Below are 22,199 nucleotides of genomic sequence, written 5' to 3' on the forward strand. Positions count from 1 at the left end.
ATTAGAAAATACCTATTCATCAAAGGAATATTTTTTGCAATATTGAATCGGCTTCAGCTAAACTTTCAACAAGATATTTTTGGAGCAATTGGAGAAATTTGTAAACTGTCTTATTTTGTTTTGACGTTACCATTTTGTTTTGTTCCAACTTTAGATTTTCATTCTGAATTTTTCATTTGTTTCATTCCGGCTTTAACATTCTGTTCTGAGTTTCTATTTCACTTTGATGTTAGCTTTTTGTTCTGAGTTTCCCATTTTGTTTCGAGTTGATGTTGGAAAATTCCACTTCTGTGTAGTCTGTCACGTGTTACCATGGGTATGCTTTCATAGAATGAGGGCACATTATCTCCAATTGGTTCAGTGTAGCCACCTGAAATTTGTTTGAAGCTCTGCCTGGAGCTCAACAGCAGAGCAGACTGCATCTTTGGAGAAAGCCGCAGCTTTTGGAGAGGATTCTCCCAGCAGTGCAGGTCATTAAGGTATTCTTTCTCTGACCCTATACCTGCGCTGACTGATGGGTCTACTGTTATGTAGAGCAGCAACTATTCCTTGATTTCACCTCACTTCCATGAAGCCTGCCTTCCCCTCACTTTTTTGCAAGATGAAAACAGGGACTGTAAAGAGGCAGTTATTTCAGTCTCATTAAAGAAAAAGATCAGTCTCTGACAGCGCTGCCAGTTCAAGCCGTAATGTCTCCCCATTGCTCGAACAGCCGCAGTCTGAGAGCTGTGTTAGTTGATCCAGGAGACCCTAGCTTGAGGCTTCTCACAAGCAGGATTCTTTTGTGGAGCACTTCAGAAGGGGAGGAAGAAAGAAGACCTTTGCTTCTGGAATCTTGCTCAGTGGAGAAGCTGTTGTGTTAGTGCTGCAGTGTGAGCTCCAGGAAGTGAAGATGGGGAACCAATTGATATGACTTTCCCAGAGGCATATGGCTCCTCTGAAGAGGATCCTGGGGCCGAATTGACCACTTCAGGTGATGGTGATACTACTGGTGAGAAGAAAAAAGAGGTTAGCGCATCTCCCGTTAGTCCAGCACTACATGAGGTTTCTTTTCTTGAGCCAGCACAGCAGCAGGCTACTGTCCAGAGACGATCAGCTCAGTCAGTTCTGGAAAGGATGTGATTATTAGTCACAGCCCATAGGTGGGGAACAGTCTCCATCTCTGCTGGACATTGTTTAGGGGGAACTAGGCGATGCTTCCACACTGCATTTAAATCAGCAGCAACCATCACCAGCTATAAGCCCCCAATCCCTTCCTGCCAAAGGCAAACAGTCAAGATTCTGGGTTTGGAACCATTCCCAGCCTGATGCTGGGGACAGTACCTCTGCGATTTGCCACCTGTACAGACAGAGTCAGTCTGGTCCATGACACCAAAAGACTGGTGACACTGGGCCTGCTAAAATGTATGGAACACAAACATGCCGCAAAAGGTTAGCTCAGGAGGAAAGCAAACAAGCCCTGGGTCTACTGGGTCAGAGAGGTTGACACCACCAACACTTTCCATGATCTCATCTGCTAAATCAGGCAGCATCACTCCACGGACCACAGTGGAGTCTTTTCAGAAGCAGGCAAAAATATCATTGCAAGCCCCTTATGGCCATGAAACTGGCCACAGAACGCGTGAGGATGCTGGCCATGGACACGCTTCCTTTCTCCCTGGTGGAAGGTGAGGGCTTCAGATGCTTTGTGGCTGCAGCTGTGCCAGGTGGCAGATCCCTAGGCAGCTTCTCCTATTTTGCTAAAAAGGCAGTGCCAGATCTGTGTGCTGCTGTGAGAAGCGCAGTACAGTGTGGGCTGAGTAGTGTGAAGGCGGGAATGTGTACCTGACCACGGACATGTGGTCTCTGTCTGTTACAGCCCACTGGGTTAGCAACAGCACTGGCAACATGTACACCCTCATTCAACATCACACCACTCTCCATGTGTGGGAGTGAAAAAGAGCAGACCCTGGTGACATCTTGGATAAAGTGTGTGCTCTCATGGAGGAGTGGCTGGAGCTCCACACCATCTCTGCTGGGTTTGTGCCAATGGATGTTGGAGCAGACATCACAAAATAATGCAAGATAGCAGTTTCCAGCATGTCCCTTGCCTTGTTCACTGCCTCACTCTGTCTGTGAAGGAATTTCTAGATCATGATGCCCCGGTGAAGACACTACTGACAATGGCCAGGAAGCTCTGCGGCATCTTCAGTCGGTCCTGTGCAATGTGTTGCACACTTAGACAACTGTAGGACTTATACAAACTGCCACGCCACCAGATGATGCAGGTGGTGCTGACCAGGTGAACTTCACCTTTCACATGCTGGCGTGTCTGTATGCACAGAGACTCTGTAGCAGCAGTCTATCTCCATGGCTCCACACCAGCCTCCAAATTGTACCCGCCCTTTGTCTGGTTATGAAGAAGTTAATCTCCTACAGGACTGTGAGGTCACACAGCCATGTGGCACATGATGATTTCCCAGAGGACAGATCACCGTGGGACACTGCGCAAACTAGTTCAAGGTTGCAGGTGGCATTCACAAAGCAGCTGCAAATCATTCAGTGCTGCTTATGGGCCCAAGAAATGAGCATTGACTGGTGGGTTCACATCAAAATGCAGGTTTGGGATGACAAGCAGTGGCTGCAGAACTTTCAGATGCACAAGGTTACAGCTCACAAAAGCTCATGCTAAAATAAATTTGTTAGTCTTTAAGGTGCCACAAGTACTCCTGTTCTTATTCCTGGATCTGTGTGCCTAGCTCGCTCTTGCACAAGGGACACCAAAGTGAGAGCTGCACTGAAAGTGGAGAAGCAAGTGGCGATCACACTGTGGAAACTTGCAGTGCTGGATTGCTGAGTCAGTGGAAAATCATTTTGGAATTGGAAAATTCACTGTGGGGGCTGTTGTCATGCAAGTGTGCAAGGCCATTAATTGTCTCCGGCTAAGCAAGACTGACTCTGCACAATGTGGATGGATTTTCAGCAGTGGGGTTCCTGAACTGTGGTGGAGCAGTAGACAGCACACATACCTATTTTGACACCAGACCATCTTGCCACAGAGTACATCTACAGAAAGGGCTACTTTTCTATCATTATGCAAGCATTGTTGGGTGACTGGTAACACTTCACTGACATCAATATGGGCTGACCAGGGAACATGAATGATGCTTACATCTTTTAAGAACACAGGACCGTTCAGAAAGCTATAAACAGGGCCTTTCTTCCCCAAATGGTGGTTTACCAATGGCAATGCATAAAAGCCAGTAGTAATCATGGGGAACCCAGCCTGTTTCTTGCTCCTCTGCCTCATGAAGCTGTATGCCAGCCAGCTGGGCAGTGCCATGGAAGGATTCAACTACTGGCTCAGCAGGTGCAGAATGACAATTGAGAGTGTGTTTGGTAGATTGAAAGGATGCTTACTCACAAAATCTGATCTCAGTGGAAAAAATACCCCAGTGGTTATAGCTGCCTGTTATGTCCTGCATAATATTTGTGAACCAAAGGGAAAAAGCTGCCGCTAGGGTGGAGTGGGGAGTGTCTGACTGTTTAAACTCAGCAAACAGCCACAAGGGCTATGAGAAGAGTTCAATGCAGGGCTATGCTGCTCAGGGAAGCTTTGAAAGAGCAGTTTTACCATGAGCCACGGTAATGCGTTGTAGTGTACCGTGCTCTGCCTGGCCCTGCTGTTTTGGGGCCTGTTAGGAATTGTGCAGCGCTTGTACATTTGTGATTATTAAACTGTTTGTCACTGATCCTGTGAGTTGTGTCACACTGTACAGTAACAAGTAAACAGGCGCTTCCAGAACTGCTGGACACTCTACAGCACGTGTGAACTAATGAACGTGAATTACGTTCCAAATAATAGAATTTTATTTAGTAATAAAATAAATGCAAAAAAACTCTGTGCAATTTAAAAGCAAATACATTAAAAATTGAATATATTAATGGAACAGAATTTAACAAAGGGAAAGAACACTTATGTCCAGTTTAGTTACATACACATACAGCAACCGTAGTTTTCGCATGTCATGTATGTGGAGCTGTAGTTGTCCTTAATGTCCCCCGGTTGGAAGTGGTAGGGGTAGGTCTGTGATCCCTGGTGCAACATGGAATGTTGAGGGGGGCGTAAGGAGGTGCTGCAGTGGAGCTCTCCATGGACTGCAAAGAGAGGCGAGCCCATGATTGTTGAACCTGTAGGTCCACAAGAGTCTGCAGCATCTGAGTTTGCTGCCAGAGAAACCCCCTTGTGTCCTTGTGCATCTCCGTCTCCTTTCCCTGCTGGGAGTCCTGGGCCTTGCTCCAGTCTGCTCTTTCCTTCTCCAGGCTGTGTTCGGGGTTCACCCTCCAAGCCCTCTGCTCACAGTCTGATGCAGCACCAGCTTGCGGGATCTCACTGAACATGTCATTCCCAAGTCCTCTTCTTTCTCCTCCTTATCTGGCTCTGGCATTCCATGGGTGTGTAGGGGGAGCCGTCAAGACTGCTGCAGCTGCAGATAAAACACACAGAGGTACCATTGTCAGTATAGTTGCAACAGAAATCAAACGTTAAGGTTCAGAACTCCCTCCCTTGCTACCCTAACGTTTTGCACAAGACATGCTTATTGACACTTCTGCTTTGGAGTTGTGTGCATGGTGCCACTCGCAGCACCAGCCATTCTGAGCCTGGCCCACCAGGGATGAGGGAAGTGAAGAGGGAATTGCTCAGTTGCATGAAGCTATGATTATTTTAGGCAATGGCTCTGAATACTGGCACCATTTTCCACAGGTGGTGGTTGTTTTCGCTGATACTTCATTTGTGAGGGTAACAAAGGCAGAGAGAATACAGCTGCAGCTGGCGTCCTGAAGCAGCCCAGGCCCATATGCTGCTAGCCTCTGTACTGCAGTGGTGCCTGCTGAAGTTATCGCTGACTGCTGTGGGAAAGTGTCCTCCTGCAGAGAAAGAAATACGGTTGCCATCTCTAGAAGCTTTTGGGGGAGGATTGCACAGTGCCTCCATGAAAGTGTCATCCAGATCTCCCAGGAGGATTTAAGAGACATCCCTGTGTACATAAACAAACTGGTCTGCATGGCGTCCTTTGGCTGACTCTACAGGGAAATGAAATACAAACAACAACGCTACCTCTCTTTGTTGTACCACTGCCTCCTGTAGTACGAGTAAATTCATGCAAAGTCGGTAGCTGTGTCCTGTTAAGTCGGGGGTGCCATCACTGTAATGGGAAATAAATTTACACACTTGCCCAAGGATCCTTCGTTTGCACCGAGCTCGCCCATGCTCAACTGCTGGGACTGACTGGACTGCGATGGAGTCTCAAACTGATCCTGGCTCACAGCACAACTCTTTGTAAAAATGGCCAATCTGTGGCTTGGCTCTGGATTGACTGTTAGGCATATCGGAAGGCCAGGGAGACTTAGCACAGTTCCTTCGCTTTCATGCCGCACAGCGGTTGGTCCCTGTCATACCCCCTTCTCCTGACTCCCCTAGGCAATCTGCTTGTAGTTGTCCACATTTCTATGGCTGGTCAGTAACTGTGCCTGCACAGCCTCTACTCCCCACAGGCTCAGGAGATTCAACATCTCCTGTCACAAGCCAGAGCTAGTCTGGAGCATGTAGTGAGCATGAGCAGTTGTACGCAACAGTGGAGCACTTCTAGCTGCGCTTGCAAAGATTCACAATCAGGAAAAGGCATTTCCAAAATTCGCAGGGCTTTAAAGGAGAGGGAGGCTTTCTGCTCTCCATGACCCCTTGGCAGTAAATTTTACAGTTGTGACCAGAATGGTCAGTGTCAGGCATTGTGGGAAAGCTGTTGGAGGACTGTAAAGGTCAACATCGATAATGTAGTGTCTACACTCATGCTGCATCGATCTCAGTACCTTGATCATGGCTCAGCACCACTTGGGGAAGTGGTGTTACTGTGTCTCTGTAACAGGTCACTTATGGTGGTGGGAAACATGTTTAAGTGTAGGTATACGTGCAACTAGGTTGAGACAAGGCTACGTGCAGATCAGGCCTTGGTTCAGCACTGGCTTTTCTTGTACTTTATCAGTTGGATGCAATCCAGTCACTTCCTCCATAGACAGAGGGTCCTTCTGCAATGGAACCTGTGCTGTTTACTACCCCACTCTGCGTGAGGCCCCTTTGTGGCAGCATGCGTGGGCATGAGTCAGGTGCAAGGCTGATGTAATGGTCCTTTCCCACAACCATCACCTTTTCTCCACTCTCAGGCAGGAGTGGGCTTCAGTAGGTCTCCAGGTGGGCCTCCGTAGTGGTGAAGTAGGTCTAGTGAGCAGCTCTGTAGCAGAATTTTCTCTCCCCACCTCCCTGCATATCTACTCAGAGTCTAGCCAAACTAATCAGACTGGATACTGAGCTTGGGGTTTGAGCCATAATTGTCATCCTCATTTAACTAATGAATCAGAACTCTATGTTGATGGGGGGAAGAACCTTCAAGAGTTGCTGGAAAAAAAATAGCCTGGCTTTATTTTCACCACCAAACAAACAGCATTTCTCATGAGACAAGTGTATTTATTCTGAGTGTGCCCCTAGCTTCCTCGGCACATTTATTTACTAGGAAAGAAAGAGGCGTTTAAAAGACACTTTTGTCTGATATTTCTTTTACTCTTTACATTTCTAGAATGATTTCTGATGACTTGACTAAGTATTAATAGAAGACTTGATTTTTAAAAAATCCCTGTGAGGTGGTGGCATGTACTAATTTAGACTGCCATTAAAAGAAGGTATAATTTTTCTCTTCAATAGCAACCATAGCAATTATATTCTTTTAGGAGAACCCTGGAGTTGTATTTGTAATGCTGTTTCAGTGACACATGAATTGGTGCTGACAAAATGAAGCCATCCTTTTGTTAACATTCCCCTTCAAAAAAAAAAATGTAATAAGTATTTGGTGTCCCAGGTGGTATCAGAAATGAATTGCGGACTGAGACACATCAACTAGATGGGTTTTGGTAAGCTTGTGATTTTCCAAAAAATCCTGCCTGAAAGTTTAATTCTCGTCGTTTGACCTAGATTTTATTGGATGTTAATTTCTCACAATACTCTTGGAACAGTACTATTTTTCAATATGTAAGACATGCAGGTGTGGAGGAGATTAGCAGGAGAAGTGACAAGTTAATGAGGCAAGCATTCTAATCACTGTTCTTAGAATCCCATGTAACAAATGCATCAACTGTAAAATTACCAGCATAATGATCCACCTCCAGAGCTCAAAGAAAAAAAAAGATTAATGGAAAGGAATAATTTTTTAACATTTTCCCAGATTTTGGCAAGCTGCTTTGTATTCTTAAGGGTAAAATAGCTGTATTAAAATGAAGCATCCCAGCCCTTTTTCCATGTGCTTTCTAAAGCGGAACAGCTCTTTAATGCCATGGTTATATTTAGTTCCACTATTCTAACTTTTGTTACTATAGGGGTCCATCGTGTGCTGGAATAATCCACAAAGGGGAGAAGAAATTCCATGAGTTTTAACTTGAGGAGTTTCCTTCTTATACTTCCATAGGGTTGGATTCTGCCCTTTCATCCTTGCCTCCACAGATGCAGTCAGGATTGACACCCCAAAACTTAAAGAATCTCTGGCCACCTTGTTGCTGCCCAATTCCAAAAGAAAGCAATTGAAAGGTTCCAGGCTTCCTTGGCATTTCTCTAGCCAACATATTTATTATTTAATTAATTAATTTTAATTATGGTAACACCTAGAGGCCAGGGCCCCATTGTGCTAGGTACTATACAGACATATAACACTGAGATGGTCCCTGCTCCAGAGAGCTTACTTAATGAGTCATAAAACCAAGGTCCTGAATGGGATCCTTAACGTAAGTAGGGTTATTTGTTAACCCTTCTCACCTTGGATTTGTTTCAGTTCTGTTAATTACATTCTGCCTTCTTAAGCTGTCCTTGCAGTTTTAACCAGATATGGTACACTTCACTTGGTATCTCTCGGACTCTGTGTGCGTTCTGTGCTTTGTTCTGTTAAAACAGCTGCTGTGTTTCTCCTCCTCAGAAGCACGTATGTTTCAGTGGTAGGTAGCTGGTAAAGCACTCTGGGATTTCTCTGGGTTGACAGGAGCTGCATAAACATACAGGAGTATTAAAGAGTCCTGTGTAGCACCTTTGCTCTTTGCTGCTTTTACAGATCCAGACTAACACAGCTACCCCTCTGATACTTGATACAGGAGTATTATTTACTGTAAAATGAAAATTTTCTCTCCATGGGTTTATAATGTAGTACTGGTCCTTTTATGTTCTAGAAAGCACTAGTATAATCAATGTAAGTGTATGTACAGTATTTACATTTAACCAGAATTTTTAATATGCATAATGTCAAACCATGGGTATGGACCTCCTATAGATACTATGCTATAAGACAGTTTCAGTGGTGCTTTGTGTACTGTAGCATTCCGTTAATAATGGGTGAGCATTTAGATTGCCTGATTATGATTTTACACTGATACTGCTCTATTGACTTCAACAGAGTTACTCCTGGTTTACTACAGCGTACAGGTGAGGAGAATCAAGCTGAGAGTTTTCTTTGACTGGGATTCTATGTACTAAGAAAAAGAATGCAGTCATGGTAAAATGCTGATATTGATATGGCTCTGACTCTGAGAGTTCTTTCAATAGCTGTGAAAAAACCTGCAGGGGGTTCCTTTCACATAGTATCATTAAGAGCAAAGTGTATGCAATTTTGCTCATCTCAGTCCTCTGCAAGTGAAGAAGGTGACAATAGGAATGAACTGGGTGATGTTTTGAAAACAAAGTCCCCATTCTCCATTTTACACTAGAGTAAATCAGAATGATCTCCATTGGAGTCAATGGAGTTACACCAGAGTAAGAGGGAAATCAGGGCCTAGGTCTCTTTAATTGCAGTTGGAGGGCGAGATGCTTTGATGGTATAACTCAGCATAGCTCCACTAAAGTCAATTTACACAAGTTTCCCCTGTTTCCAAGTCTGCCACTGATGGCAGTCATAGAGTCAGGTTTGACTTAGTCTGCAGTGGTCACGTTTCTTGGTGAGCTGTTTTCCTTCCTTGTATGTCAAGCAGAGTTGTGTTTGGTCAATACTTGAATAGGAGATATGCAAGAAAAACACAGGAGGTCACCTTGTTAGCAACAACCTAAAATGAATAATAATACTCCTAAGGATGCCATATTAGAGTCATGGCTAGAATGCATACCCCAGGGGTGGAGGGGAAGACCCCAGTATGGTAGAGAGTAAGGTACAAACATTCTTTTGACCCTAACAATCATCCTTTCAAAAGTGGGTATCTAGCCTTGCGGCTGGTAATAGAACAGCACATACACTTGTATACAAAGAGGTAAATTTGAAGAACAAATATCCAAAGGTATAAAAGCAATTAATTCTTTGTACTTTGGTTCTACCTTGAAAACAACCCTTTGTAAATCTGCCGCCTATGTATATTCAGAGCCATATAGTGACAAATTATTTCTTTTTCCTTTTTACTCTTGTCAGTGTAACCCTGACTTGTACAATGGTGGTTTTTGTGCCCCCAGGGCAGAGGTAGTCAGTTATTTTTTTATGAAGGTCCAAATTTCTTGGTCAAGGTATAGTAAAGGTCCAGGGTCCAGACTCCAGAGAAAGTTTAAAAAAAAACAATAATAATAATAATAAGTAAATAAAAAAAAATTGGGGGTCTGTTCTGAAGCATCTGGCAGTCGAGATTGCAATTTGCTTGCTGACTACCCCTGCCCTAGCGGCTGGTCCTCATAAGAGGATAAGACTCTATTACGGCTGCCACCTAGAGGAGTTTCTCCTTTAGCTCAAGCAATGCTGAAGATCCCAGGTTCAGAGCCTGCTGATGAGCCAAACAGATGGTCATTATGTTAGCCCTGCAAAGCCAGCACAGCTCACAGAGAGGGAGCTGGATTGTATTACTTCTTGAGCATTATCAACAAAACTGTTTTAGGTTCCAGTTACAGGGCCAATTAGTTGCACTTTTGCAAACTTACTGAAGACGATGTTTACCCACGTGTCTCTGAGCACATACTTTGGCCTGCAGAATCCCTATTACAGTTGGCGTGCAAGGAGAGAACCCAGCTTGATTCTCAAAGCTAAGACTTTGGGTCCTGATCCTGCAAACACTTATCGGCATGCCTAATTTTATGTCTATTAATAGCATCATTGACACTTACAGGACTCAGCCTTGCAGAGCTCTCACTCCAGAACTAAAAATAGCAGGGTAGGTTTTCCCACTCAGGCTGGAGCCCAGGTTCTGAGATCCTCTAATTCCTATGTTCTATACTGGCTAATGGGAAAATACCTCTCTCAGGATTATTATTTACAGATAAAAAAAAAAAGGCAATGGAATAAACTGAGAAATGAAACTTCAATAAATGACCAGAGTTGGGATCTTTACAGTGGGCTCAGATGTTGACCATTATACATTAATTAAGGTTGTAAAACAGTTTACATTCTAATCCCAATTTGTAGATGCTCATAATTTTTAGTGATTTTTTTTTTCAACTTTGGGGCTGAAATTTCATATGGTTGGCTGATGCCTCAATATGAATCTTTCTGGAAATCGCTGCTTTTAATTTGTGAAAGGGTGAGACACAAAGTGCAGTTTTGCCACTGTTAAAAAAAGTTGTTGTTGTTTTTTTTCCCCTCACGAATAGAGTGCAGGAGAGAGAGCATGAAACCAGCCAAATCCTTGAACTTGAAGTTTTCCATGTGCAGATTACGCTGTACATTTGCTTTGCCAGGTTGTTTTTGTTGTTATGGTTTTGTTTCTAAATGGCTGCAAAATAGGCTTATGAACTTATAAAATCTGCTTTGGGCCATGCTTAGTGCGAAAAGCCATTAATGTTTAAGGCCCCAATTCAGCAAAGCACTTAAGCACATTGGCTATTAGGTATGTGCATAATTGCTTTGCTAAGTAAGTATGGATGTAAGCATATGTTTATGTGCTTTGCTGAAGCAGGGTCCAAACTATGATGTTATCCTTAGATGCACTAGTCGCATGAATTGCTCCAACCCAGCCATGATTTCTTTACAAGGGAGACAAATGTTTGTTAAAGCCACTGTCTCTGCTAAAAAGAACAGGAGTACGTGTGGCACCTTAGAGACTAACCAATTGGCTGCTACTCTGAAACCTGTCTCTGATAAAGGAACCCATTAGCATCCTCCTGCTCCTTGTTCTCCCCACTGGCCACGGCCTTCCCATCTTTTCCTTTCATCCCCACTTGCTCTTTTTTTGGTAGTCTTCTCTTCGTTTCCTAACTCCTTCATTTCCTGCTCAGCATGTTTCTGCCGACCTGTGTTAGCTACTTAAGTGGCCCCCATTACCATAGTATCTGAGTAGCTCTCAGCACCCCTAGGAGGTAGAGAAGCACTATTCTCCCCATTTTACAGATGAGGAGTTGAGGCACAGGGAGACCAGGGTCACACGTGAAGTCTGTGGCTGAGTACGGAATTGAACCCAAATCTCCCAAGTCCTAGGCTACCCCCCTAACCCTTAAACCATTTTTCTCTACTTGCTTCTTCATGTAAAAGTTACTTCAGAACTTCAGGGAATTACCATCTCTCAAACATAAGAGCGTCAGAGTTCCTGACATTGTAGGAACGTGTTTTCACTTCCTTTTGGAATCTATGTTGTCCTGTTTTTCTAATCAGATACAACCGGGGTTATTTTTTGTTTTCCCCCTTGCAGTATTTCTCCATGCTCCTCTTGATCTTCCTTATCGAGCTGGTTGCTGGAGTTCTTGCCTACGTTTACTATCAAAGGGTAAGTTGGAAGGTTTGTTTTATGTATATTTTTAATGTTACAGCACTAAATATCTGTCGGCAAGGTTGGGTTAAGAAAGTCACTTCTTATAAGAGCTCAGTAGAAATTAATTGAAAATATTAGTGTTTTGTAAAAGTTACCCGAAGTATTTTCTTAAATTCATAGAGCCAAATACCGTTGCACAAAGCAAGGCCACATAATATGGGTCTAAACCACAGGAAAACGTTGCTGGGCTGAGGAACACAAATCCCAGTCCCATCCAGCTTAGCTTTGCCTCTCCCAAAGGATATGGGAGAAGAGCAACAGATACAACCCCAGGTTCTTCCTTTCCCCAAGTTCTGGCACAAGCCAACTTGTACAATGTACACCTTGATTGGCCATTCCACCTTCCCTCCATGTGACCCTGTGCAGACAGGTGTTGCAGAGCTCAGCACAAAGGGGTGTGTGGCGACCCTTCAGATGTTGCTGCTGCCTGACTGCTCTGGGCATTTCTGCTGGGTTTGAGCCCTCATCTGAGCGCAAAAGGGGGAACCCCTTGAGAATACTGCAGACTGTAACAGTGCAAAGGAGTGTGCTTGAGGCTGGGTAAGTTTGTAACTTGTTGTTCCTACACATTCAGAGCATAAATTGGAAAATAAGCCAGTTCAGAACATTGGTCCATCTAGTCCAGTGTCCTGCCTATGACAGTCGGAGCCCCACCAACACACACAAAATGTTACTGTTGGATAGAAAACCTCTCATCTCTTCCAACATGAAGGAAAGCTCCCTCCTCCCCTAGAAGCCCTGTATCAACTGGAGAGGGATGCCCCTTAGCACAGTTTCAGCAATCCAGCTGAGCTCCCCATCTCCACTGCTAGCCCCAGGGAACTGCATTTAAAACAAAAGAAACATAGATCAAAGGCTGGGTTCAAGCTCCTCTGCCCCTCTCCCCATGAGGTAGTTTCTCGAACTCTCTGAACTGCGTGGCTCCTAGCAGACAGTTGAGAAACCTACATCCCCAAGAACTGGTAGTGGTGAAATGTGAGAGGAATTTCCATGGTCTCATCACCTCTGCAAATCCACAGCGACCCAACCCCCAGTGTAGACAGTGCTATGGCAACCGAAGAAGCTCTTTCCTGTTCAGCACAGGTAGCATCTTCACTAAGTACTGCAGTGCTGTAAGTGTAGACAAGCCCTCAGAAAGTTAAAGATTCTAATCTCATTTATCCTGGAATATCTCTGAAGCCGACAGCTTTACTCTGGTTTAGAACAGAGGCAACGTTAGACTGGGGCCCGAATTGTGTGGGACCAGTTCCCAAGCCCTGATCTTCTGCTCTCCCTCCCACTAGCTGGTATATTCGATCAGTAAATGTATGAATGGGAATTGGGTTTAATTTTGTAGAATTATATAATGTTGCACTTGCTGACTTTTAATTGTGGATGCCTTTCCAAAAAACATCATTCGCTCACCAGAAATACTCCCACATAAACGATGAAGGGAATATTATATTTTGGCCAGTGTTGCACATGTTATACAACAGTGAAGCTGTTCTTTTTCTGCTTTGAAAGATTCTTTTGGGTTCTTTTGCTGTTCCAGCCTGCAGAATCCCTCCATGCGCCCTATATATTTTTTCTCTCTTGGAAATCTCGGGCCTGATTCTGATCTCACACCAGTGCAACTTCACTGACTACAAAGGAGTTACCTCTTATTTTAAACCAGCATTACTGAGATTGGAATCAGGCTCACTGTCTTTTCTGGAACACTTTATTTTATTCACATTTTAAATCCCAGTAGCCTAATCATAGATAAGGAGCCAGCTCACACTGACTTTGAGTAAACAATAATCAAAGGCCTGTAGTATGAACCCAGAGTTCCATCAATCAGATTAATACTCTATGAAGTTATCATCAGCCTCATAATGTTGCTCATCCCCCATGCCTTTAATTTATTTTAATAATTTAGATTGCAGTTAATGATCTGGTCTTAATATCAATTATATTTTTCATTTCCTGTTTATTATATTATCATTTTACATAGCACTGTAATTTAACACTGCATTTTGCAAATCTAGATTAATATGTGATCTCTCCTCTGAAGAGCTTATGCAACCTAACGAAACAAGCAAACACACGATAAGATACAGAACAATAGTTCAGGGAACAGAAGGTTTGGTGTCTGACGTTTCTTGTTTTTTGTTTTGTTTTCTATCTATGGACACTTAAGATGTAGGGCCATCTGGGCCTTTGAATGTTCTGTTTGTTTAGGGCGTATGTCACTTTAAGCACATTTTAAAAGAAGATTTCGCCAATTTAGGATTTTAATATATAAATATATCAGGCCTGATTCCAACTTCATGCCAGTTTTACACCAGTGTAACTCCACTGACACTGGGGACTTATTCCTGATTTACACTGAAATAAGAAAGATCTGAATCATGCCTTGGAGGGACCTAAAATCTAAAGCAAAAATGCACATTTCCTTCTAGAATGTATTCATTATGACTTTTCTCATTGGTATACAGCTAAGCGAGGAGCTGAAACAGCACCTGACCCAGACCCTGACTGAGAATTATGCTCTTCCTGGGAAAACACACATCACACATTCCATCGATCGCCTGCAGCAAGACGTAAGGAAATCTTCTGTCACTCACACTGCTGCTGCCTAGCTCATGTTTCATTTAAGATTACTAGTTGCTGGAAATCTCATGAGATGACCTGAGCTTACCTAATTACCAGACCAAGGAAGTTCAGGCAAACCTCTGAAAGAAGCTTTTCTGAAAGTCTGATTCTTCAGATAGCTACCCTCACTGTTCTCAAAGTTGAGATGCAAAAACAGAGGCGACTCCAAATCAGTGATTACTTCTGTAAATTTGACTGCATTGGCTTTTGCAACAGTTACGGTCACTGAGCCTGATTCTGATCTCATTTACACTGGTATAAATCAGGAGTAACTGTTGGAGCCAGTGGAGTTTAACTATTGTAAAACCAGTGTGAGATCAGAATTGGGCCCCATGATTGAGTGTGTGCCCCCGGAGGGTGATAACTGACATGGCCGGAGACGAAACTGAGTTGCTAACACATCCATCCCCTTGACGTATCTACAAACTGAAAGGGATGTATGCTTTCATTGATAAGTGGCTCAACGTTACTTTGTTTTCTTCTCATGAGAATAATGTCATGCCCTCCACTGAATGTCAGCATTTCCTTTCCATTTCAGTTCAAATGCTGTGGCAGCAATAGCTCAGCTGATTGGCAGCACAGTGTCTATATCCTGTCTGTAGAGTCCAGTGGCCGAGTGGTACCAGATAGCTGCTGTAAAACAATCACCTTCAAATGTGGGAAGAGGGATCATCCATCTAATATTTACAAGGTGGAGGTAAAATGTCATTTTGACAGTCTGGGTTTTTTCCTATTGTTTGTTGAACAAAGCATAAATGACGTTATCTTACAGAAAAAGGAAGGGATGGAAACTGATGGACGTATCAGTAATCGTTGCACTTTTATGATGATTTGTGTGGTGGTCTGTGATCACTCAGTCCTTAAGGTGCCTGCAAGAGTTGTGCTCTATTTTGTGTTCGGTTCCAACGGCCTGTGCATAACCATAAGAGCTTCCCAGTGCCCAGCTCAGACTCTGTTGAACCCATCCCTTAAAGGCACAGTCCTCAATGGTACATTTTTCCCTTCCAAAACTTAATAACTAGAACACTTAAAAACCAACAGTAACACAACACACAAATACTTTTTAACCAACCTAATAAACTGCAAAGAATGCTCAGTTAGACTTGGAGGTTCTCGGCAGTCACTTGTACCTACACGGCTCCCCTGTAACATCAGCACTACTGCTGTCAGAAGGTGGCAGGTTGTTCCAAGTCCTGGGACTCCGTGATCTCAACCTACTGTGGTTGTTGCCTGTCTGAGACCCTCTCAATTCAAATGTCAGGCTCTGTGCCTCTTATCTCCCTCCCTTCTGGGATTTGAAGAAGGCGTCACTTATTCCTCTGTAGGATGTGTCCGAATGGGCTGATGACCTCATACAACCGTGGGGCTACATCTCTAGACACCACTGCTGTTTGTGACTCTTGTTTCCATCATAGATATTTACAGCATCATTTTCATGAAGTGGCAGCTCTGGGTACCCCAGATCATATTGGGTTTTTTTTTGTTTTGCCTTATTTGTCTCTTTATATATCTGCAAGTCCCCAGTGAGTCAGACATCAGTTTCTAACAGTGCAGACATTCTTGTTTTAGTTGGACAGTTGGTGCCATTCTGTAATTTAACAATGCTTAATATGGATCAAAGTCTGACTCTTCATCGTTTTTCAGTAAGCACTTCATTATTGTGACACCATTTTTCACCAACTCATTAGATGGGGGTTAATGGGAACTAATAGTTACATGTCTAAATCTGTAGTTCACTGCTTAAACTCATGCCCACTAAACTGTGGCCCTTTATCAGGTGTACCATGTCTAGCATAAATGTGCATGTCAGATCTAATCATCTATTTAGCTGTCGTATTTTCTAGTAAAGCCATCTCAGGGAAGTGAGAATAGTAGTCTAGGACAAGTACATAGCTTTTCTGCAGCCAACATGAACAAGTCTATGCCTACTTAGGTCCACTGAACTTTTGTCAAATGCTGTAGGGAGTGTGTCTGCAACCAGCAAATCTCTCCCATTCAATTTGCAAATACTACCTTTATAGCTGAAAAAACAATCTCTGAGGGGGGCGGAGGGTGTTTGCCAGGCCCCTCTTGGCAATGGCAATAAATGGTTTGTAGTCAGTTTCAGCTAACATCAGTCTCCCATAAATAAAGCCATGAAACTTTTTACAGCCATGGACTAAGGCCTTAGCCTCCTTCTCTATTTGGGCATCTTGACCCACTGTTTTTGGTAGTGCTGTGATGCTTATGCCACTTGTCTTCAGTTTTGATCTTACCGTTGTAAGACAACCACACCAATACCCTCCTTGGAGGTGTCTGTGGACAGCTTACTTTTACGCTTACTCTCCTAGTACCTCAGGACTGGGGCCTCTTTAATTAACGCCTTCAGTTTCTCAAATTCTTTGTTAAGAGTTGCATCCCATGTCCATTGGACAGTTCCTCTCCTAGGTTGCTGTCTTGCACAACTAGATTAGGCATATATTTCTCTACATAGTTCACCACTCCAAGAAATCTTTGTAGCCTTCCTTTTCTGCTGGGGCAGGTGTGTAGGTGATGGCCTCTACCTTTACACCTTGCTGTGTTAACTTCTCTCCCAGGTATGTTATATATGTTACATGACATTTATATTTCTTCCTTGAGTGCTTGCTCATGTCAATTCCATTGTAGGTGTGCACGTGCCCACGTGTGCGGTAGTCAGAGACTTTTGCCTTAGCGGTATCCATAGGGAAAGCTGTGGCACCCCCTGGAGTGCCACGCTCATGGCGCGGTATATCAGGCGCCGCCATCCCTGCACACTCTCAGGTCTGGTCTACACTGGGGGGGGGGGTCGAACTAAGGTACGCAAGTTCAGCTACGCGAATAGCGTAGCTGAACTCGAAGTACCTTAGTTCGAAGTACTTACCCGTCCTCACGGCGCGGGATCGAAGTCCGCGGCTCCCCCGTCGACTCCGCCACCGCAATTCGCGGTGGTGGAGTTCCAGAGTCGACGGGAGCGCGTTCGGAGTTCGATATATCGCGTCTAGATGAGACGCGATATATCGAACTCCGAGAAGTCGATCGCTACCCGCCGACCCGGGCGGGTAGTATGGACGTACCCTCAGTTCCTTCTTACCGCCCATGGTGGTTAGTCGGAGCACCTCTCTCCCTTGCTTTGCATGGGGTTAGCGGTTGTTCTCGCCTCGTCAATCCAAACGGTGGGCCTCTTGCAGGAGATGCAGACTTCAATCCAAGACCTGAGGGTTGGTCTCTTCTCTGAGCAGAGAGACGCCAGACTGCATGGGGTGAAGGACACACAGGACACCCTTCATTCGCTGAGCATACATACGCCGCAGCCTGCTTGGAAGCCCCCCACCAACATTCTGTAAAAAGACGTGACAGTAGCTTCAGTCAACATCTCCCCTATTCTTCCCGCTCACCTGCACAGCCTGGGCCCTCTAAACACCCTGGGGGGCCAGAAGCTTGTGTTTTGAGGCTCCTCCCAGGAGCAATGCCCCAGTCAGTTCCCCGGATCCTTCCCGCCCCTTCTTGGATCGCCTTCGATCTTTCCACTTGGCCTGGTCAAGGGTAATTTCAGACAGCTGGGTCCTGGATACAGTATCCCGAGGCTCTACTCTACAGTTCATGGCTGCCCCTCCCTCACACACCCCCCTTCCCCGTCCCTCTTCAGGGACCCCTCTCATGAGCAAATCCTCATTCAGGAGGTCAGAAAGCTCCTGTGCCTGTGGGCAGTGGAAAAGGTTCCTCAGGACATGCACAGAAGAGGTTTCTACTTCCATTATTTCCTAATCTCAAAGGCAAAAGGGGGCCTCAGACCCATTCTGGACCTGCGTCGCCTCAACAAGTCTCTCACGAAGTTTAGGCTCTGCATGGTTTCCCTGGCCTCCATCATCCCTTCCCTGGATCCGGGAGACTGGTACACCACTTTCAACTTGAAGGATGCATATTTCCATGTTTCCATAATCCCCGGACACAGGCGTTTCCTCTGTTTTATAGTGGGAGGACGGCATTTCCAGTTCACAGTGCTCCCTTTTGGCCTATCATCAGCCCCAAGAGTGTTCACCAAGTGCATGGCGCCAGTAGCGGCTTACCTCAGGCGGCGTGGGGTCCCCTGGTCCCATATCTCGAAGACTGGCTCATCAAAGTCAGGTCTCCAGAGTGGGTGCAAAGAAGCTTCGATCTGGTTTGCTCCACCTGTCTCAGCCTGGGCCTGTTGATAAACTTGGAGAAGTCCATGTTAACACCAGTGCAACGCGTAGAGTTTATAGAGGCAGTCCTTGACTCCGCGCAAGCTAAGGCCTTCCGTCCAGAGGCACGGTTTCAGGCCATGGCAGACTTAATCTCCCACACAAGGGCCCATCACGGCCCATATGTGCCTGTGACTGGGCCACATGGCTGCATGTACATATGGTCAGCCTTGCCCGGCTCCATATAAGGCCCCTGCTAACATGGCTGGCCGTGGTTTGCATTCCCAGCAGGCACCTCCTGGACCGAATGGTCACGGTGCCGAGCCATGTCCTACAGTCTTTGGGCTGGTGGCGGGACCCCGAGTTGATGCTGCAAGGAGTTCCCTTCATGACCCCATCCCCTTTGCTCACCCTGGTCTCGGACGCAGCGGATCTAGGGTGGGGGGCCCACCTGGGTGAGCGCAACAGCCAAAGGCATTGGCTGCAACATGACCTAGTCCTGCACATCAAGTCAGGGAACTCGGAGCGGTTCACCTGGCTTGCCAGGCTTTCTTACCCCATCTGAAAGACAAGATCATGCAGGTCCTGACGGACAATACAGCTGCAAGGTATTACGTCAACAGGCAGGGCGGTGCCATGTCCTCCACCCTTTGTCAGGAAGCTCTCAGCCTCTGAAACTTCTTTGTACAGCACATCCGTAGCCTGATTTGGAGTGTGTTAATAGTGTTGATTTAATTTATCCACTTAATTTTAATTTTATTTAATTATTTTCTTGATTTATTAATAATATTAATAATAATATTAATAATATTCATTGACTATTAAATAGTATGGGTTTTGGCTCGCCAATTTGTTTGATCAGAAGATAAAGCTTGTCCTAAATCAGGCTTCACAGAGTTTATAGAAGGAACTTCGGGGGTATGACAGGAATTTTACACTGAGACAGATATAGTCATAAAGACCCTTTATTAAAATCAATGAAATAGTAAGCAAGTGGCAAAACAGTTAGAATTACAGAGTTACAATTGTCTTACTGTTATTGGAGCGATACAGATGATAATACAATTTTACAAGCTGCAAACGTGGTTAATACTCACACTCTTTTTAAATAACCTGGTGTTGGAAAATACAAGACCACGCCTGTGGCAATTTCCGTTTTCACACCTCTGGCAGAGGAAGATACTGCAGAGCTGTTTACTCTCTTTAATTTAACTCTGTAAGCTTTACTAAAATAAAATATAAGGGAAATTAAGTACCTTTAGACTTACAGTTTGAAAAGAAATAAAGTACGGCCTATTAATAATTCATAGCCGTCGTAGATGGGTAGCATCGATACATTGTTGACGGTGGAGGCAATGAAGAGTATACAGGAGTAGATTGTCTGCCTAATGGCGAGCTGCCTTGCCTTTTTATAGGGCATTGGTAGGAAATCCTTCCTCTTATGGCCAAATTTCATCCTTCCCCCACGGAAATGTTAGGGTACACTTACCCCATAGGCTAGTATGTATGTGCGTGTGGATGACAGGTATGTACACATTTGTGGTGTACTTGTTAGATTTGTGGGCGAAAATCCCCTTTTTCCACCCTTTATTGTTATTGGTTCAGGCAAAGGTCTCTAGACATCTGCGTGGGTGTTTTGTCTAATTTTACTTTTCTGGGTAAGGGTCCCAAAATGTGTTAACTTCGCATTAGCTTAACATACAGGGTTTTGGCCTGTAGGTCTCTTGCATTACAGCCAAACTTATTCTTAATATAAATCTATAAGCCTATTACATCAAATACTCAAATTTATAAGAAAGATATATTTATACAGACCAGCAGATTAATCCTTAGGGCTACACATCATCTTCCGGGTAGCAGCCCATCTGCCTGGAACTAGGAATGTCCTGGCAGATTACCTCAGCAGGTCCTTCTCGTCTCGCCACAAGTGGTCACTCCATCCAGAAGTGGCCAGCCTAATCTTCCGCTGGTGGGGGACTCCCCAGGTGAACCTGTTTGCGTCTTGGCAGAACAGGAAGCACCACGTGTTCTGCTCTCCACTGGGCAGGGACCAGGGCTGCTTGTCAGATGCCTTCTTCTACGGTTGGGAGTATTAATGTACGCCTTTCCACTGGTGCCGTTAATCCCCTGGGTCCTGCTCAAGGTGAAGCAGGGGTGGTGCAACCATTTAGGAGACCTAGGCGGTCGCCTAGGGCACTGGGATTTGGGGGGCGCCATTTGCTTCAGCAGCGACCGTGGCAGCTGGATCTTCAGCCGCCCCGGTCGCCACCGGCATTTAGGTGGGGGGAGCTGGGGCACTGGAGCACAGGGAGGGCTGCCTGCAGCAAGTGGAGGGGGGAGTGGCACACTGGGAGGGGGCCTCATGGTGGGGTGCGGGGGGGCGCAAGATAGAAGTTTCACCTAGTGCACGAAACATTCTTGCACCGGCCCTGAGGTGAAGACAATGCGATGATCATCCTTGTTGCCCCAGCATGGCCTTGGCAACCCTGGTTCAGCATGCTGCTGAGCCTGTCAGCAGCCGCCCCTCTGCAGCTGCCTCTTCGACCAGGTCTGCTGTCCCAGAACCACAGCAGCCTACTGCATCTGAACCTCACAGCGCTGCACTTGACATCCTGGCTGCTGTGTGACTGAATGGGGAGGAGCAGCAGTGCTCCTGGTGTCCAGCAGGTTCTGCTGGGCATCAGGAAACCCTCCACCAGGGCTACCTATGTGGTGAAGTGGAAATGCTTCACAGGTTGGGCCTCAGATCAGCTCATTTGTGCAGAGGAGGCTTCACTGCAGGATGTCCTGGACTATCTGCTCCACCTCAAGCTCCAGGGCTTGTCATTGTCTTTGGTCAAGGTTCGCCTGGCAGCCATTTCCGCATTCCACCCTCCATTTCAAGGCAGGTCAGTCTTCACCCATCCCATGATGGCATGGTTCCTGAAAGGGCTGGAGCACCTTTACTCGCATGTCAGGGACCCAGCCCACCTTGGGACCTCAGTCTCGTGCTGTCAAAGCTCCAGGGCCCTCCCTTCGAGCCCTTGGCTTCCTGCTCCCTTTTGCTTCTCTCCTGGAAGGTCACCCTCTTAGTCGCTATAACTTTGTCCTGTTGGGTGTCTGAGATCAAGGTGCTCACATTGGAGCCCTCTTTTAGTCTTCTATAAGGACAAGGTTCAATTGCATCCTCACCCAGCCTTTCTGCCCAAGGCCATTTCCCAATTCCACTTGAGCCAAGATATCGACTTACTGGTCCTATATCCAAAACCTCATGGGACGGATGAGGAGCACAGGCTGCAATGCCCTGGATGTCAGGTGGGCACTGGCCTTCTAGATTGATAGAACAAAGCTGTTGCTGACAGGATGAAAGGTTGCGTGGTGTTAGCCCAGAGACTCTCATTCTGGATCACGGCCTCCATCCACTAATGCTGCAAGCTGGCAAAGGTGCCCTCGCCAGCAGTCGAGACGGCTCACTCAACTAGGGCGCAAACTTCCTTGGCAGCCTTCTGCACTCAGGTGCTGATCCGAGAAATTTGTCAAGCTGCGACCTGGCCATCTGTCCACACATTCGCTTCACATTATGTGCTGACCCAGTGGGCTTGAAATAACGCTGGCTTCGGCAGAGTCTGTAAAGCTGTGAACTCCGAGCCCACCTCCAAGGAT

General features: G+C 45.5%; 1 protein-coding gene across 4 annotated transcripts in view; it reads left to right on the plus strand.

Moving 5' to 3' along the window:
- Positions 1 to 22,199, plus strand: part of TSPAN11 (tetraspanin 11) — a 164,015-nt gene that overhangs the window by 87,520 nt on the left and 54,296 nt on the right. For all 4 annotated transcript variants that reach the window (XM_045001098.1, XM_045001097.1, XM_045001101.1 and 1 more), the window contains 3 exons: positions 11,662 to 11,736; positions 14,238 to 14,342; positions 14,933 to 15,091. In XM_045001098.1, the coding sequence (XP_044857033.1) occupies positions 11,662 to 11,736; positions 14,238 to 14,342; positions 14,933 to 15,091 (339 nt within the window). The remainder of the gene's footprint in view (positions 1 to 11,661; positions 11,737 to 14,237; positions 14,343 to 14,932; positions 15,092 to 22,199) is intronic.

Source organism: Mauremys mutica, chromosome 1 (genome assembly GCF_020497125.1).
Source record: "Mauremys mutica isolate MM-2020 ecotype Southern chromosome 1, ASM2049712v1, whole genome shotgun sequence".
Lineage (NCBI taxonomy): Eukaryota > Metazoa > Chordata > Testudines > Geoemydidae > Mauremys > Mauremys mutica.